The sequence below is a fragment of the Poecilia latipinna genome, unplaced genomic scaffold (genome assembly GCF_001443285.1).
Source record: "Poecilia latipinna isolate Pla-1442-1.1 unplaced genomic scaffold, P_latipinna-1.0 Scaffold335, whole genome shotgun sequence".
NCBI classification, from domain to species: Eukaryota; Metazoa; Chordata; class Actinopteri; order Cyprinodontiformes; family Poeciliidae; genus Poecilia; species Poecilia latipinna.
Window position 1 is genome coordinate 295,090 of NW_015112951.1, and position 18,767 is coordinate 313,856.

The following is an 18,767-nucleotide window of genomic DNA, read 5'->3' on the forward strand; positions in this document are numbered from 1 at the left end:
ATAGGTAGGAAATAGATTAAAACTGAAATGTGCTTCATGAAACCTTGTTCTCTGAAAATATGAACGTAGAAGACAAATAATAAAGAGATTTGAATAACAGAGATTGGAGGCAAATTTAGCATAACGGCACAAAAACTAAAATAAATTGAGAATGGGTAACATGTTAGGTCTAAGATTACACACAAATACACATGGATAGCTAAAAAAAAACACTTTGAAGATGTCTGGGCGTTTTGCTTGAAGATGGATCAACCCGAAAGTTTCTCTGCATTTCTCCTCCTCCTCCTCTTCAAACATCCTTCTGTCAGGAACATCAGTTTCAAGAGCTGCCTGTCATCGGCTGCTCCTGCAGCAGCAAACGTTAATGTTCCTCTGAATTAACCATCAATCTTCTGCTGCACAAAGAACAAGCACCCGGTTTCACTTCATTTGACGGAGCTGCATGGGATTCCCCACGTTTCCTGCTGGATCGTCTGTTTTAGGATTTAAACTAGTCAGTTCAGTTCATGCAGTGCAATGTCACAAAAAAAGGGGCTGATTCAAGAGAGTAAGCAGATCCTGTTCAGTATTACATTTCCAAGAATTTTAATCATTAAAATTCAGTCTCCAATGTACAATTTGTTTCCATGTATTTGGACAAATGACAAACAAGAAGCATTGCAGTATTATTTTAGCTCTGAAAAGTTGATTCCAATGACCTATGAAGTAAATGATACAGTTCATAATTTAAAACATGATGCAGATTCAGTTCATTTTCTGCAGATGGATCTTAAAGCACTTCTTTATTTGTCCTCCACTTTTCCACCTTTGTCCATCATTTTAAAAAGATGCAGGAGCCACTAGACTGTGTTTATGACTGCTGCACACAGTCTTTTAGGATTTGAGGTTCTTAAAAGACTCTTGACTTATAAAATGGACGAGAAATTATTTAAGACTTTTGAATAAATCTTAATTAGCTGTGAGACTAATTTCACACGCCCAGCTGAGTGAAATAAACTTAAAAAGGTACAACAAAGATGCAAAAACAACAAAACACATATCTGCGCTGCACAGCTACATTGTATACCTGAACACATAAGAGAAAAGAAAAAGTATGGTAAATCATTTGTCTGTAATAAAAACCTGGTGTTGTTGTAGGAGTCTGCACCCTTCTGAGATACACCTGCACTTGTGCAAACTGTATTTTATTTTTTCTAATGTTTATACAATGACGACGACTTAATATTTACATTTCTTACTTCTCCTTCCTTATTTTCTAAAGAGGATAAAGAGGTCCCAAAATTGTTTAGATGTGTCCCCAAAGAAGAAGAAGAAGGGGGGAAAAAAGGAAATCACATTTGTGTATGTGTGAGAGTAGCTAATAATCGCGATGCGTTCCCGAGGAGAAGTAACAAAAAGGAAAATACCACCAAATTTTCTTCAAATATAGAACATTTTATTTCACTTCGATTACATGCGGTTGAAATTCTGAAGTAAAGGTTTATCATAAACGCTTTAAAAGCCTTCATCCACTGACAGTGAAAAGTTTTTTTTTTTTTGTCATTTACTTTTTTTTACATATTTCCCTTGTAAGAAAAAGTTCAAGTATAAAAAATTCCCAACAGTGTAAAACAGCTGATTTGATGAATATGAAGCAACAGAAGCTACTGAAACCCCGACGACGGCTATACATTCTAGTAAAGGAAAAGCAGCATTTTTTGCTCTTTTTTATTTATTTTTTTTTACTAAAACTCCTTAATAATTCCTCCCAGCTAAACGAAGACTCAGAGTCAACCTGTATGCAAACAGGTCTGCATTTAAATGCACGAAGCTACTATTTAATGTTTTGTTCTAAAATGTCAAAAAAAAAAAAAGTACAGTGCACGTAACAGTGTATTAAATAGCTTCTACATCAATAGTTTTTGGTTGAGCATGTTAATAATAATAATAATAATAATAATAATAATAATAATAATAATAATAATAATAATAATAATAATAATGATAGTAAACTAATCAATAACTTATATTTGCCTTGAGATGAGTACATAATAATATTAATAACACAGTACCTCCACTAAGTCTCTACTCTTAGAGTGTCAACAACCCGCAAAAAAATAAATAACTTAAATAATAGATTTTTTTTTGTCCTTTTTCTGTTTTTCTCTCATTTAAATAGCTGTAAAAATGTAAGGCACACAGACCAACATGACATCAACGAGAAAACCCCTAGTTTGTCCTGACACACAGGCCAGTTGTCGGGTTAGCTTTGGAGAAAGTGTGAGAGCGTACCTCAGAGCTGGAAATGCTGACGCGACTGGAGAGAGAGGAGAGGGAGGGTGGTTTGGGGTCGAGGCAGGGGCCGGGGGTTGAGGGGTGCAATGTCGGTTCCCAAAAGGCTCGGCCAGGGATTAAAATGTGACAGCTCAACAAACGAGCACAAACGGTGCGTTCTTTCCAGAGAGATCCGTCTGTGCGGCGCAGGAGAGGCTCCGTCCACCGATCCCCCCCCGCCCGCCCTCTCGCCCCCCCAGCAGCTGCCCTCTCCGTCACAGAGAGAAACGCCACTGTGCCGCCTTTGTCTCTTAGCGCTCTGCAGCCTCTGGATGCATGAATGTGAGTGAAATGTGGAAAAGCAACAGATTTAGTGTTTGTCATTGTCTCCCCTCTTTTGTCAGTGTTTCTGTTGTCTCTGCGAAACCCCTTCCCTCTCTCTCTCTCCCTCTCTGTAGTCTCATGACATTTTTCAGTTTTGTTTCTTTTATTTTGTTGATTTGTTTGCTTTGCATAGGTCAAGAGGTTAAGGCTGAGCATGAAAGGAAATGGGACATTCAGCATCAGGAAGATCATTAAGGTAGTTCTTCAAATGTGTTTTTGACACAACGATTTACGACACCTCGACTTCCAGACGGAAATGTAAAAAAATAAAATAAAATATTCGCTAACACATTGGAAAACGGTTTCATTTCCCTGATTATCAGAAAACATTAACTCAAAGAACAGAGAAAAAAAAATACAAGGAGGACCCTCAATGTGTGATATTAACAAGAATAATAAATAAAATAGTAATGTTATGAGGGCTTTAAATAACCAACACTTTTGACGAGTGGAAAAAAAAAAGAGGCTATTCCTCAAACTAACGTTAGAGACAGCATTAGGACTTAAAGGCCTACATTATACCAACCACTGGGCTCCTGTCACTCTACTCTAGAAACTACCAGTGACAATAGCAATAATAATAGTTTTCATAGTAATACCAACAGTGATCATTTCCATAGCTTGTTCTGCAACCTTTTTTTCATTTTCAGCTTTTTTTGTTCAGATAAAGCACAGCAAGTTGGAAAGTTCCTATCCCATCTCACCATTGTCATTGTATAGAACCTCAGCCTTGGTGCTGACCCGGCCCACAAATCTTCTTTGTGATACTTCAGCTGAGACCAGCAGTGGACCATCCCTCTCTCTCTTTGCCTGTGCAACAGTTGCAGCCGCTGCTATTGCATGCGGTCGGCCTGCAGCTGCTGAGCCTGGTACTGTCCGAAGGCCACGGCCGCAGCGGCGGCCGACCCCGGGGCGGCGGCGGCCAGCGGCTGCTGGACCGCAAAGCCATAGCCGGTGGTAGCCATGTAGCCCGGTGCGGCTGGGGAGGCGGCGTAGGGATACTGCTCGTAGGCCACGGCCGCAGCCGCGTTAGCCGCCGCAGAGTACTGCGCGTAGGCAGCCCCGGTGTAGTCGATGTAGGGAGAGGTGGCGGTGGCGGTGGCGGGTGCAGCGGCTGTGGGCTGCACATGGGGGATCACCACGCTGGGCTGAACGAAGGCCTGGGGGTACACATAATGGGTCGGGATGCTGTGGGACAAACACACAAGACACATGTGACAAGTCAATGTTTGCTTGAAATTTGGCGGTCCAAGAAACTCAACGTCATCACACTGCGCCAGAGCACGCGCCTCACCACTCAGTTCAGTCAACAGCAACAAAGAAACTCCAGGTGGTAGCAGAACAGCATAGGGTTGCCAAAATAGAAGAGGTGAGAATAACTGGTAGATTTATTCCCCTGGCTTTTAAAGTCTGTTCAAACAAAACAGTTAGTGCAGTTAAAGCCTTAACCTACAAAGTTTAACTCATATTTTCCTTTCTGTTTGTAAAAAATAACTCTGAAGGCTCTGCCATATTGCCGTTTAATAATTTGCAGTTTCAAATATATGATTTGACCCCCACTACAAATTAGAACAACGATGGAGAAGTCCAAACTTATTTTTCTGCATTTCCCAAGATATTTTGTTCTTCCTTTTACTAATAAATGCCACTTATGAACTCAGTAGAAATTAATTAAACAATCTGCAGTTGTTTTTTTGTCAATCACGAATTTCTCAAAATTGTCATTTCATATTTTCAACACCAAATTACAACTTTGGCACTGTTTTTGTAATGTGGTTTAGATTAGGATATCCTAAGCTAAATAAAATATTAGTGTAAATAATCAACACTGAAGTTTAGGCCTCGCTATTTTGTTCCCAAAAATGCAGTTGGGGTCTGAGAGAGAGGTCAAAGCACGGAGCATGCTGGTCGTTTTGCTTCTTTTATATCAGAAAACCAATCTGTGGGTAATTTCTTACACTAATTGTTTAAAATAGTCTTGAATATTTTACTACACACGCACAAATACATTGGTTGGTTTACATAATCAGGAGACTTTCAGCTGGATCAGCCCCTGACTAGTGAGCAGCCCAGCTGGAAATGTAAAAGTCAAATATTTCTCCAATCAATACCTAAGCGCTACCAGGTTAAGCTAACAATACTCTCTGATTTGGAAGTTGTTCTTGTGTAAAGTTAGAAATATTACTAAGTATCAGTGAGGTGTTTAAAAAGATAATAAACTCAGAAGAACAACAGAACACCTTTAAGCAATCTCCTAATTTAGGATATATGGAAATGTGTCTGGGAAAGACTTTCAGCAGGTAACAGGAAGGCTAAACGAACGAAGGCGAAGTTCAACTGTCTCTGAGCAGGCCATGATTTGAACTGAGATCTATAAATTAAAAAAAAAAAAAGCCGGAGTTCAGGGTGTGTAACCTGCAGCTTGTAATGGCTGCAGGGCGGTGAAAGGCAGAGAGGGGCTTACAGCGTCAGGGGACGGAGGACAGAGATTATCCCGGGGACACATTGTAAAAATGTCACTGCCACTTTGACAGCTGGACAGTTTTAAAAAGAAACACTGCTGGCCATTTCCCCCTCCGTGCCGGGACAAAGAGCTCGAGAGGCAGAGAGGGGAGCCGGGACTAGGCTCTGCACCAACAGGGATGTTTCGATTAAATAAACAGTTCTGAACAATGAAAGCATTCTGTCCTGCATGACATAGCCTTATTCCGAAGCAGAACCTCTGCAGGGCCTGAGAGCCCGGCGTGAGACGAGGGATCAATGGGGACTGAAATTCAGAGTCAGTTTCTGACTGATTAGGCTCCTCCTCTTCAAGGTCAGAGTGGGTCAGAGATGAAAGACTGATGGAGAGACTCTATCATGGCAACCCTATGTTAGAGCACCCATATCTCAGCCACAAATACAAAAAAAAAAACAAAAAAAAACAACAAAAGTAGAAAAGCAAGTAAACACAGAAGAAAAAAGAATTAAAAAAAAAACAATATCACAGCAAATTAACCCAATATAAGAAACATAAAAACATGAAAAGTAGGTTACAGCTATATATGGAACATGTAAAGTAATTAAAGCTGGTTTATCATATTCAACACACAAACATCTACTTTTTCAAAGGCGAGTAACAAAATTCCCAAAAAAGTTTTTTTTTTTTCTTCCCTAAATCTAATTTGGAAACTCTGAAAAACAGCATTTTGTGTCATCATGTGATGCTGAAACTGTACTTTGAAGCCCACGCTAATCAATCTCAGCAGGTCCTGGCTGCTCTTCAGGGTGAGAGCCAGCCAAGCATAAAGACTTTTACATGTTACTCTACAAAAGAAGCCTTCACTACTTGGAGAAATGCTTCTGAGAGGAAGTAAGCCTAGACTAAATATATGTATGTTTATGTTTGTTAGTGGCATTATCAATATTCAGATGATTCATGAAAAAACTTGGAGGAATCCTATGGATTCATTAAGACCTTTTTAACTTTTTATTATCCACCCACGGATGGACGATGATGCAGATAGTGATGATGTAGATAAAGCATTAACTTTCAACAGCTTTTACTTTGTTTAAAAAATGCATATAAACAGGATGGAATCATTATTTCATCCAATGAGACCCACACCGCCATTTGTCTCTCCCTTTTATATTTTTACAAAATGTAGGAGTTAACTGTGCTGCAGCGGAGAATCATTTCCTGACTATTTCTGACAGACTGGTGCATTTAGTTGCTGTGAGCGTTTAACATAGATCTGTTCAATCAGAAGTGTAAATATGCCAAGACGTGACTGTCCATGTCAACGGACTGACTTGGCCAAAATAGCAGAGAAGCAGCCAAAAAGTGTTAGAAGAGTGGCAAGAATAAAGTTTAAAAATAAAAAAGTAAAAAAAGCATTAACTGTCTCGTTAGCTTTGCAACTGGCCATGTATTGGGATACAAGCATGAGCAATAAAACTAAATTTAAACTTATGAACTAATTTAGACTATATTATTTGCAATTTTTTTTAAATCTTTCATTATTTTCTTTCCATGTCCTGACCACACACTTTGCGCTGCTCTAGCAAATAAAAAGTTGACAACATTTAACCTAAATATAGTAATCTGCAGGAGATACTAGAATTATGGCATTTTCCAGAAAAAAATGCACAGGATTAGTGATGTAACTGTCTTGATGTTTATGTAAAGACAAAATGATAATTATTTACTGCCTCGGGTTCCTTCCTTTGCTACCAATCTAGCTTAATTTCTGAAGTATTCCCATTTAAACTTCCACATGGTTCCATTTATCTGCTGATGTTACATGACGGACTGCTCCAACACCACTGACGGCCCCCATCGTCCAACACACACACACACACACACACACACACACACACACACACACACACAGATATATACACCCAACTCAGAGCTTCATGCAACTACAGTGTCAGCATTCAGGGCTTTGTGTGCCACAATGGGAGCGCTTGTTTTCTTTAACACCACGAGCCCATGTGACGAAAGCTCGCAGTGAGAGAATAAGAGCGAGACAGAGACATCCAGACATTTGTTTGTCACACTGGAGACTTTGGCGAGCTGAGCTGAAACGAGTGTGACGGACAAAGACACATTAGCACAATAGGATCCAGGACCTTTGTGTGCTTGTGAAAGTGGACACACACAAGCGTCCACCTTTCTGTTGAAGGTACCTGACATTTGGTGTTTAGCAGTGGGCTTTAAGTTGTGAATCTGTGTTATTTTAAGGTTTGGGGACGAGGCTATGAGCGCACAGAAACAGTGATGTTATCCTGAAAGCAGAGTGTAAAGACTTTAGGGAAAGTGGGTTGAATAAAAGAAAAACCACACAAAAGATTTGTCTTTTAGTAAACCAGAAAACACATGGAACAGCAGATACTGGAAAACAAGGAATAAAAACAGCAAAGAAAAACAGCAAACAAACAAAAAAACACTTTTTTTTTTTAAAGTTGCCACTCTTCCACAAAAACTTCAAAAAGTAATAAAAAAAATAATACAAACACCCCAAAAATTCAACCAATCCGATTTTTTTTTCTCTACTTTTGTTTTTCCAACATGGCACACGGTTTAGCCAACAGCACCCACTTCATTACGGCACACCAAGCTAAGCTCTACTGAAAAAAAAAAAAACAACAAATCAGAAATGAAACCTACGTACATGCATCTGTAATCGCCACAGCGAGAGCTCGTTTGTGCGCGATCGAGTCTACGGGTTTTTCCCTGGACTGATCTGAGTTTAGGCTCGCAGAACGGAAAGCTTAAGCGAGAGCGAGCCTGTCGAACCAGAGAGAGAACATTGAGTCAGGCTGCAGGTTTCCATCTTTAATCCACTCTAAACATTCACACACAAACACCTACAATCCTGCAATCTACATTGTCCGCATTATGATCGGCAGAATATCAGCAATGATCCCAATGTTGTTAAACATTACTAGCAAAAGTATTTCTACCCATCAAGCTTTTTTACGTTTTGTGACAAACAACAAAGTGACGCATAATTTTAAAGTGGAACAAGAAAAGGATACATGGTTTTAATTTTTTCCAGATAATATTTGCATGCATTCATATTCAAACCTGTTGAGTTAATATACTGTGAAACCGCTGTAGGTAAATATCTGCCATCTTGGACAGTTTTCCTTCACAAGATGGCTCAAGCTTGGACAGAGCGCGTCCATACTTTGACTGGGCCATTTAAACCATTGTGACTCTGGCTCTTTAAATTAATACTGTTGTACTGCAGAAATGCAAACTTCTGTATAAAACTTTTCCAGGTTTTCTTTCAAGATTTCGCTCCATCTTGCCATCTACCTATATCAGCTTCCAAGATGCTACAAACGTGTTAAGTAAGGACTTCTCGTGTTTTTCTTCATGTAATCTCTTTCTTATCACTGTTCAAAAAAAAAAAAAAAAGCCAAATCTGTTGAGTGTTTAAAAGTTTTTTTGTGCAACAGATTACCAGACATGAGCAGTGGATCTGCGCAGCTCGTCTGGAGTCAAAATGGGCCTCCAATTGATGCTTGCTGTTTGCAGTGGTGCCATATTTTTAGAGGATGACTGAGAATTGTTCTATGAGTTGTCCAAAGCTTGGATTTTTTTCTTTTGATCACCAGTAAACCTCTGAGGCCTTCGTAGAACAGCTGCATTTATACCACATGAACAGTAACTTCCAAACGTGTTTTGTTTAGGGGTGGAAGAGTAAAGAGGGCTGACTCGAATGCATTTTTTGAGTTTCTTCTTGTGAAATCATTTGAAAACCATTTATCCTTTTCTGTCCACGTGTCAATTATGCACATCTCTGCAGCGTTAAATCTACATGACTGTAAGGAAACATCTGAGGTTTATTAACACTGATGTAAAACTTTCTGATCCACATCCATCAATATCTTCTTTACAGAGAAAAGACAAATTATTTTATAAGACTCCAGAGATTCCTTACCCATAAGGCCTCTGGATGAACGCAGGGTGGATTTGGGGAACGCCGAAGGCAAAACCTGCAAAACAAAACAAAATACAAAATGAATAACTTCCATTCTGATGAACAGCTTGATTACATGGTTCCGCCTCAGAAAAACAGTGCAAAACAAACAACGCTTCAGGTGAGAATGAGGCTGAATTCACCTGGCTGCATCACACGAGGTTTAGCCCCCAGGTAGGCCAGGTTCACATTGGCCTTCCTGCCATCGATGATCGGGTTGGGGTCCTTGCAGGCCCGATCGGCGGCAGAGCGGTCCACCATCGTCACCTTATGGGGAGGAAAGCAGAGGACAAATCAAAAGATAGCTTAAATTTAAGAGACCGTACAGGAAAACAGACAGTCAAACCATCTGGTGGAGCGTAAGCGTGTGCTATGAGCGCGGGAGAAGCAGAGTTTGTCAAGGTTTCACACATTTATCATTCTTAAACTCGAATGTGATCCAGAGTGAAGTGACCACTGATCCGTCCCATTACATCGTTTAGCTCATGGCTTTCATGAAATACATTCTGAGGTCTCAAAACTAAAAAAAAAATACTCAGAGATACTTTGCTTTGGTGACTTAGAACTGATACTAAAATATATTTTTTTATATAAATGACAAAATAAGGGATATTTCATGGAGCTGTGGGAATGAAGGTTTGGTTGAGTTTAGATGATGTTTTAGTTGAGATGCGAGTGTCTGCCAGAGCCGGCCTCAGGTATAAGCAAACTTTGGGATCTGATAGATCTATTGTTGACTGAGTGTCGAAAAGCTCTTAGAGTTAGACAGGACAGGTTTACAAATGCACCAATTATTGACAAATTAGAGAAAAACTTCAAAGGGAACCTTAATTCCTTTAGCCAGAGCAAATACAATTCTACTTACAACCTCACATAAAGTAAAGCTAGAAACTTTACGTGTTGCTTTCTTTTCATAAAATGTATCTTTTACTCTTTATTTTCCCCACTTAGATGTAATTTTAGACTTTGTAGCGACAGCAGCAATGAGGAAAATGAAGAAATGTTGGTTTGGATGTGACACCTGCCTGCACTCACATAGGTAGTCAGGTTAATCAGTCAAAAGCTGTTTCTTTAAGGTAACGTGGTTTAGCTTTAACACCAACATGGCGTGTGATGAAAAACCTGACTTGTGTTTCACAATTGCAAACGAAGCAGATCCTTCTATTGTTAACATTTATCCAACAGCCTCACAATAAACAGAGGAAACAGTGGAAATGAAAAGCAAAAAAAAAAAATCTAATCCTGATGTATCTCCGTATCCATCACACTCACCGATTTTTAAGAAGGTTTTTACGAACTGGAACAGGAAGTGATTTATTTAGTCACAGGAATCTCTTTTCTCACACTTAAATGTTTCAGATGCAACACATTTTAATATCAGGCCAAAAAAAAAAAAAAATTATAACTACCCTCTAAACCTATTAGAGTCAGCAGCTCCCATCAGATGTTTGTTGTAACTGAAGAGAAATTTTGAACCACAAAAAGCATGGATATCATGTTTAAGGTCATGCCACAGCATTTTGATTTTATTTAAGTCTATACTTTGACTAGACCCCTCCAAAAGTTGTACATAGTCTAGAATAGGAATGTCTTTTATGGGAAATTTCAGTGCAACAATAGAAATATGACAGGCAATCAAAGCAAACAGATTCACACAAAGATAGAATATGATATATAAAAACAGAATTAAGAATGAAAATACTCTACAGTACGGACAAGATCTCAACACAGACAGTTCAAAGGGAAGATTTTATTTTGTTTTTTGGTTCATTGCCTTTGGATCAAAGCCATACAACACAACCCAGGTGTGCTTGGGTTTAATTGATGGAGTTTCTCCTTCAGGATTTTATAACAGAGAGTAAAATCCATGGCTCCACTGACAACAGCAGGCGTCAGATCATCACACCATGCTCTTATTCTGAAATGCTCTTAGTTTTAGGCACCAAAATGTTCCACTTTCATCTTATTACGTCTTGGGGATTGACATATTTTTCTTAATTATTAAACGACTCTTTGTGTCCATGGAAGCCATTTTTGTCCAGTCGCTCTTTTGTTAACCTCAACTTTGGCCAGCGAGGCCTGCAGAGCTTTAAATGCTGTTCTGTTTTTTTTTTTGTTTTTTTGTTTTTTCCTGAATGATTTGTCCATGAACCCTTGGAGATGTTATGGGTAAAGACCAGACTCAAGTGAAGGTTCATCATTCTCTCATGTGTTCTCCATTTGTGGATAATGGCTCTCACTGTGGTTCTCTTGAGTCCCAAAGCCAGAGAGATGGTTTCGTAACCCTTTCCTGCCTGATAAATATCATAGTTTCTAACGTGTTGTTAAACTTTTTGAGATTAGGAACGATTGTGTTGCAACATCTTCTAGCCTCTTTTACACACTGCCATAAAGGTTTCAATTAGAAAATAATAGTAACCTTATTTAAAAAGGCAAAATGTATAAATGTCACCATTTGCTCTTATATACCTCATTGTAGCACAACTTAAGATAATTTGCACCTGCAGTCCCCTGCAGGTGACAAAAATAGATGTACAATATTAAAATAAGACAAATATATAACAACTAAATATAACCACTAGGGTTTAGATACTGTTATCCTCTAATGAATAACATAAACATTTAAAAACTGCCTTTCGTACTCAAGTTGTGTTGTTATAACATGAAATTTGTTTGACCATTTGCAAACGTCCACTGTGAAAATTGAGAATACCGCTCCAACTTTTAAAAACTGCATTAATTAGTCGCAAATACCTGAATGAAGTTTATCAAACCTACTTTATTTACGTTTGTTTACCTTGACAATTCAAGGATAGACTTATTTTAATTACAAAATAATCAATTAACCCCTTTAAACAACAACAACAACAACAAAAGTCGGAGCTGCGTGTATATATATATATATTCACTTTTTTTCCCCCCCCAGTGCACTTTATTAGGCAACCCGTAAGAGTTTTTGCTTCAACAAGTCAGATCAAGTATCTAACGCGTTAAAATGATCAGTCTGGCAGGTGATGAGGATGATATCACGATGTTTCATATAAGCCAGCGTTAGGCAACATTCGTGACTCCACTGTGAGACTATCTCAGCCCTCAGCAGCTGTCAGCGCCCTGGAAACAACGTGTCCGGGCGCATAGCTGCGGCGCAACAAGTTGTGAGATTGCAGCAGAAGCCGGCGGCAGATATAAGCAGTGCCGTCTTATCGAAACATAAACAACCCATGACCAGAGGCAGATATATCACTGTTGTGAAAGACAAGCCGCCTAGGAGCACAGTGGCTGATTTAACACACACACACACACACACACACACACAAAAACATGTTGTGAATCCGAAGTGAAGCCGTACTTACAAATCCATAACCTCTTGACTTGCCGGTCTGTCTGTCGGTGATCACCACAGCCTCTTCGATCTCGCCAAAAACCTCAAAATATTTCCTGAGACTTGAGTCCGTGGTGTGGTAGGGAAGACCCCCGACAAATATCTTCGTGTAGGTCGTGTCCTTTTGCGTGGTGTGCATCGTTAGTGCAAAAACAAACAACAACAACAACAAAAAAAATACAGTAGACTGGAACTGTTTAAAACAAACAAAGGCAATCTAGTGCAAAATGTCCTTATCAATTATTCTTTGGGTGAGAAGAAATAAAAATGGAGGAGATCAGCAAAATGTTGTCGACAGTGATGGAGCCTGGAGGTAGATTTTCTTCTCGCCGCGGCTAAGAGGGCAGAAACATGGAGCGGATTGTCCCAGAGATGAGCATCAGGTGCTTCCAGCTCTCCTTCAACAACTCTGCTGTCTAACTTCATAGGTTTGGGACCCATTCCTAAAAGCGTCGCCTCTAACTCCACCCAGCTGCTCAGCGGACCGCCCCATACACACACACACACACACACGCACACACACACACGCACACACTCATATGCACACCGGAGCGCACAAACAGCTGGGCAGCCTGCAAGATCCAGAGGTGTCCTTTCAGTAACTGTTTCATTTTATGTCGCTTTTTATAGTTCATCTTTGTGGAACATAAAATGTCTATGTAAAATGTTTATGTCATAAAATAGGTACTTACTTAACCGCAGCTTCTTGTTGCTTCTGGTTATTTTAGGCTTCTTTTTTATATTAAGTAGGCAGGTGAAGCTCCAAAGATCTCTCTTTTGCAGGGTTTTCTGCTCCGACTGTCTTAGTTTTCGCTATTTTATGGCGTTAAGATAATTTTACAGTACATATAACTCTTGTACATTTGGTAAAACCTCTCAGTAATGCATTTCAAATGTAATCACAAACAGAAGAGTCTGATGAGTAACCTACCTTGACGCAGCCAAACATGAATAATTTATATCATAGCTTCTTTGTATACTTTTCTCCCTCTCAAGGCAGCTCTTATCAAAAACTATTCCAATCTTATTTTTACTTATTTATTTATTTACATTTTGTCACATCAGAATGTAAAAAAAAAAAAAAAACATTAATGCGTTGCATTGGGATTTTATGTGGCCGAGCAACAAAGAGTTATAGTTGCAAAGTGAAAGGAAAATTTCACATGCAATCCTCAAAGTTCAATTTCCTTCTCAACTAAAAAGATTTGATAACAATGTATATTTTGTGTTTGGTTATCACTTAAAATCTGAATCCCATCCTTAGATAGTAGAGGTTTATGGTTGCAGTATGGCAAAACATGGAGAAGTTCAAGGCTCATGGATACTTTTGCAGGTACCTGCCTCTGTTTCTACCAGGGGGGAAAGTAAAGGTGGTATTTAGATCACGTCACTACCGATTACAAAATCAGGACATGCTAAAAATGCTTCGTTTTTTCTTCTTTTAGGCGATTTATCCTTAACATAAATGTGTATCAGTTTATCTAATAGTATCACAGGAGCCTGCGGTCATTGTCACATCCATCTGAATATAAGCTGTTGCTTTAAAGATCCTCCACGTTTCAGTGAAATGCAACCTGATGCAGCTTCTTACTACTGGCTCTGTTTTATTAATGCGACCACACGCCTTTTAATGTCCATAGAGAATCGTGAATAAAAGGAGGGGAGGGGATTGGGGGCTGTTTCAAGTTTCTTTAGCTGGACAATGGGGGTCCGGTTAGGTTGCATATCCTTATTGTAAAGCTGCATGCTCACTCATCTACATCAGCTCATCCTTTAACAATATGGAGGCCCGTTTAAGGAGTTGATTTAGACAAACAGCTCTAATTTAGGCTGAGTCTCTTGATGGATTTAACTCTTATAGGATCATAGTTTTAACATATCGATTCAGAGGGTAAGTAGCTTCAAGGTTAAGTAAATAATACAAATTTCCCCTTGTTAATAACCAGTCAGAAATTTGGGTTAATTGAGTTTAATCACGACAAACAGAAGTGAGAAGCTTGAAACTGGAAATGTCTTCTTCATCCGTTTGGACATAACGCCTCCTGTCGCGTCCTTTAAAGCTAAAATGTAAAAATACATTTTTATTCCTGAAACAATGAAGCACTCTTTGTTTTGTTTTTTTCCTGAAAAATCTGAATATTTAAACTCATAATTGTTCTGTATGTTTACTAGAATACTTCAGAAATAAACCTTATATCTTCTGAGATTAAAACCTCCCCCTTTTATAGCTTATTTTACAGATTCACCGGCGTTGCTTAAGTGGAAAACATGCATTACTCACTGAAACAGCGCCATCTTGTGTTGAACAAAACAACTGCTCTATTCCTACCTCTTTCTAAAACATCAACAAGAAGAACCCGTTTAGTTTTAAGGTGAGCTCAACATTACAGTTCAGTAAAAACAGAGTTAATTTGCCCTTTTACATTTGTTTAATAAGATCCAAGTGGCCAACAACATCTTCTGTGAATGTGCAAAATGAAATCCTTTGGCTGCCTTCCTCTCCTCTCCTCCCCTCTCCTGTGAGGCGCTGATTAGAGGCTCCGTTATGTGATAAACTAAAACATTTCGTCCTTGTCCTCTGCACGTTGAAAGCTGGAGTCACTCTCCAGTTCCTCTAAAGAATCGAGGAGCTCGCCTGCCCTCAGCTCCTCCACCTGAGTCACCTCCTCTTCCTCCATCCCGCCTCCCTCCAGGTGATCTCCCTCCTCTCCCACCTCCTCACTTCCGTCCCTCGTTTTCCCCCCCTGGTGCTTCCCCTCCGGCCACTCCCTGCTGTCTCCTTCAGCCCCTCTGACCCACTCTCCTCCCACGGCTGCTTTGCGTGGGGCCTGGCCGTGGAGCGCAGGAGCTGGAGACGCTGCGCTGGCTGCCGGGAGCTGTAGCGACTCCACAGGACTCAAGGTCGAGTCTGTTTCCTCCCCGGCGCTGGAGACGGGAGCCGTTCGTCGACCTTGCGACGTGTTTGTCCTTAAACGGGTTTTCATTTCTTCTTGCTTCATCTAAAAGACGATGGGAGAAACAGATCTTTATGTGAGCGAGAAATGAGATAAGTGAACTTTTCAGTGTTTTGTTTTTTTTTTGTTTTTAAACCACAAACTTCAACGTAATTTATGAAATATGAAACAGGTTCGTGGTTGTAATGGAGCACATGACATTAACACTGGTCCAAACACTCCACCTTGCGTCTCTTCTCAACCAGCCTCATTTTTTCATCAAACTCTTCTCTGCTGTGGCTTTGAACCTTTTTGGCCTTCAGTGACTCCAACCTGGCAGGAAGTCTTCTAGTGACACGTTTGGATTCGTCCTAAAAAGACAAATAAACATTTTCACTGCAATTGCTTTTGCTGCAACAACTGAAACGCAGTTTACCGCTATATTTCAAATGCTGTGCCTTCTTCTATATGTTACAGCGTTTAAAGTAATGTTGCTGACAAAAGTTTTGATGCATTCAGGAACAGTGGCATTATGTCAAACCCTAGTTTCTAAGGTTTTGTGAATAAAGTCAAGTCTTCACAGGCTATTTACTGGCCTTCATTCACTTTATTTTATTTTATCCTGCAGAATTGATACTGATTATAAAGTTGGACCTGTTGATAGACATGGAGAAGGTTACAGGTAATTGGAATAAAAGCAGGAAAAATTAAACTTTTAAAGTAAGTCTGTGACATACTGGTTAAGCTTATATATATATATATATATATATATATATATATATATATATATATATATATATACACGACATAACCAAAGACAAATATGAAGCACTTAAAATTTAAGTTTATGATCATTTTTAACACTTTATTAATTAATTACAACATGTCTGATGAGACATGAAACACTTCTTACCTCCTGTTAAAAGGAATTTAACATTAAATAAGTAATTATATGAGATTATATGAAACACTAACGTACAAGCTTAACAATATATGATGGTTCTGTTTTGAATTTTGACTGAAATTTGAGGTAAATTTGAGATGTTTCTGCTTTCGTTTGTATTTTAAAGGGGTGTTCACTGAACTCACTTGAAACTCTTTGGGACAATAAAAGTCTAAAAATATCATCTGATATCAAATGAGTAGGAAAGTCTTAAAACTGACCAATGTTTAAGCTCAAGACGTATCAAAGTTAAATTCCAGTTCTAACATTGAAACAGGTAGTAATTGCTGTTTTCAGCCAGAGGAAGTGAGGCTCCCACCATGATGCAGTAGGCAGCTCCACTGTCTTTCTCCCGTATTTGTCCCACTGGGATGATGCCCTGATTCCACAGCTCTTCCAGTATCTCCATGGACTTGGGACGCCCCTGTACTGTTGTGCCACCCTGCAGCAAGTCCGGCTCAGCATCTGAAGTAAAATCAATTCGGAATGTAATTTTTTTTCCTCCTCCATGCAACATGACGAGGTTCGTTTTTTTTGTTTGTTTGTTTGTTTGGGTTTTTTTTTAGCTTGTTTGCAACTGAAACTCACCATTTGGAGCAACACATTCCCTGAGGCTCTCCGACGGTAGAGGAGGGATTTTGTTTGGTAATCCTCCAGGTAACACCAGATGGTCTCTGTTTTCCATCATGACCCCGCTGTCCGTTGTGCCCTTTGACCTGGCTGAGTCGCCACGTCCGCTGGATTTAGATCCTGCTTCATCCTGACACAAAAGGAGAAACAGAGAGAAAATACTACTCAGGATTTTACAAAGTTATTGTTGTGCTTCCTGAAAGTTTTTACTGATGCTGTCATGAGGCCAATGAAAGTGTTAAGATGAATAAAGATCAGAAAGTCTTTTATTAGTCCCACGAGTGGGAAATTTAAGTGGACAGAACAAAATAAAAAAGTAACAGAAATTAAAAACAACAGAATAAAAAACAGTACAGTGTAGAAAGAACACCATATAAGCAAAACTAGATATATAAGTACAAATATATATTATATAATACAGTTGTAATATAAATATAAGTATATATGTGTATATGTAAATATATATGCATATACATTTACCAACATTTACATGCACAAGCACACACATATGCCTATATACATATGTACATTTGCCCACAGACATGTATATGTAATTGTAAACACTAAAAAAAATTTACACATATATAAATGTGCATAACTCAACTGAAACAAGAGGAATTCATTTCAATAGAAACAAGTAAATTCAAACACCTTAATCAATCAAAAAAAAAAACAATAAAAGGTGAGACAATGATGCTTTTTTTTTAGATAACAAAAGCAAAGTCAAAGTAATTATGTTTGTTATTTTAGTTTAATCAACATATCGGATTTTACAGTGTAAGCTGGGCGACATTTAAGTGAGCGCAGCCTTTTTTTTTTTTTTTTTTTTTCCACTCCAACAACTGGTACACAACAATTCAACTCAAACGACTGACAGTTTCAGACACCTCTGCAGGTAAATAGCGCCTACTTTCCCCAGAGTTTGAGCCACATACAGCAGGTGGAAACACCGAGCATACCTCGTCCCGGCTCGGTTCCGCCAGCGGGTGAACCTCGACGCTAGTGGAGCTTGAACATCCCATCTTTGGCAGGTCAAAAAGCGGACGGATGAGAAATGTGTCGCGTTTTTAACCCCTCCACTTTGTATACAATTACCCGTCTTGCATACTTTCACACAGTCTCTGTCTCCATGGGCCCGACCCGTTGCTAGGACCCGTTGCTACAATAAATCTGACCCGGTTGATACCCAGGAGCAAACAGAGAGCGACCAGCGAAAACATCTCTGGAGATAGGTTACACGTAATTACTGCAGGTCAAACCTCTACGGAGGTCAAAAAGATGGGGATCTTATTTAATAAAAAAAAAGGTTTTAGCTGGGGGGGAAAACAAAATAAGTGGAGACAGCATGTTGACATTTGAATGTTGAAAACAAACAAAAACATTCATTTAAAAAAAAAGAAACAAAGGAAAATTACTACTCGACAATTTGAGATTTTTTGTTTGATTTCAGGGGGAAAAATAGCAGCTACATTTGGTTTTATCATCCAGGTTTAAACATATTTTAAACCTGGGTGATAAAAAAAAGACGACCCATTGTGCAAAACTTTCCATCTGTCACAAATTAACTGTAGACTCCAAATTATTTATTTAATGCATATTTATCTTGCATTTTTTCCAAGTAACAGAAGCAAGCTAAAGCCATAAAATAATACATAAAAATATTATTCACTTATATTTGCACATGACTGATGAGTAAATAAAATACATGTGAGCATTCTTCACTAATTTGAGAGGCAAGAAGCTCATGCCCACAGTTTTCCTTTTCACAT

General features: G+C 39.0%; 2 protein-coding genes across 2 annotated transcripts; both read right to left on the reverse strand.

Annotated features, from left to right (window-relative positions):
* Nucleotides 1-1,717: 1,717 nt before the first annotated feature.
* On the reverse strand, nucleotides 1,718-12,661 carry rbm24a (RNA binding motif protein 24a). Its single transcript, XM_015035461.1, has 4 exons — nucleotides 12,464-12,661; nucleotides 9,254-9,377; nucleotides 9,072-9,126; nucleotides 1,718-3,825 (listed from the first exon to the last, which is right to left on the reverse strand). The coding sequence occupies exons 1-4, from the start codon at nucleotides 12,629-12,631 to the stop codon at nucleotides 3,471-3,473; spliced, it is 702 nt and encodes a 233-aa protein (XP_014890947.1). The 5' UTR covers nucleotides 12,632-12,661; the 3' UTR covers nucleotides 1,718-3,470.
* Nucleotides 12,662-14,902: 2,241 nt separating this feature from the next.
* On the reverse strand, nucleotides 14,903-18,337 carry stmnd1 (stathmin domain containing 1). The gene is made up of 5 exons (XM_015035464.1): nucleotides 17,958-18,337; nucleotides 16,957-17,128; nucleotides 16,688-16,833; nucleotides 15,671-15,796; nucleotides 14,903-15,491 (listed from the first exon to the last, which is right to left on the reverse strand). The coding sequence occupies exons 1-5, from the start codon at nucleotides 18,018-18,020 to the stop codon at nucleotides 15,048-15,050; spliced, it is 951 nt and encodes a 316-aa protein (XP_014890950.1). The 5' UTR covers nucleotides 18,021-18,337; the 3' UTR covers nucleotides 14,903-15,047.
* Between the last annotated feature and the right edge of the window lie 430 nt (nucleotides 18,338-18,767).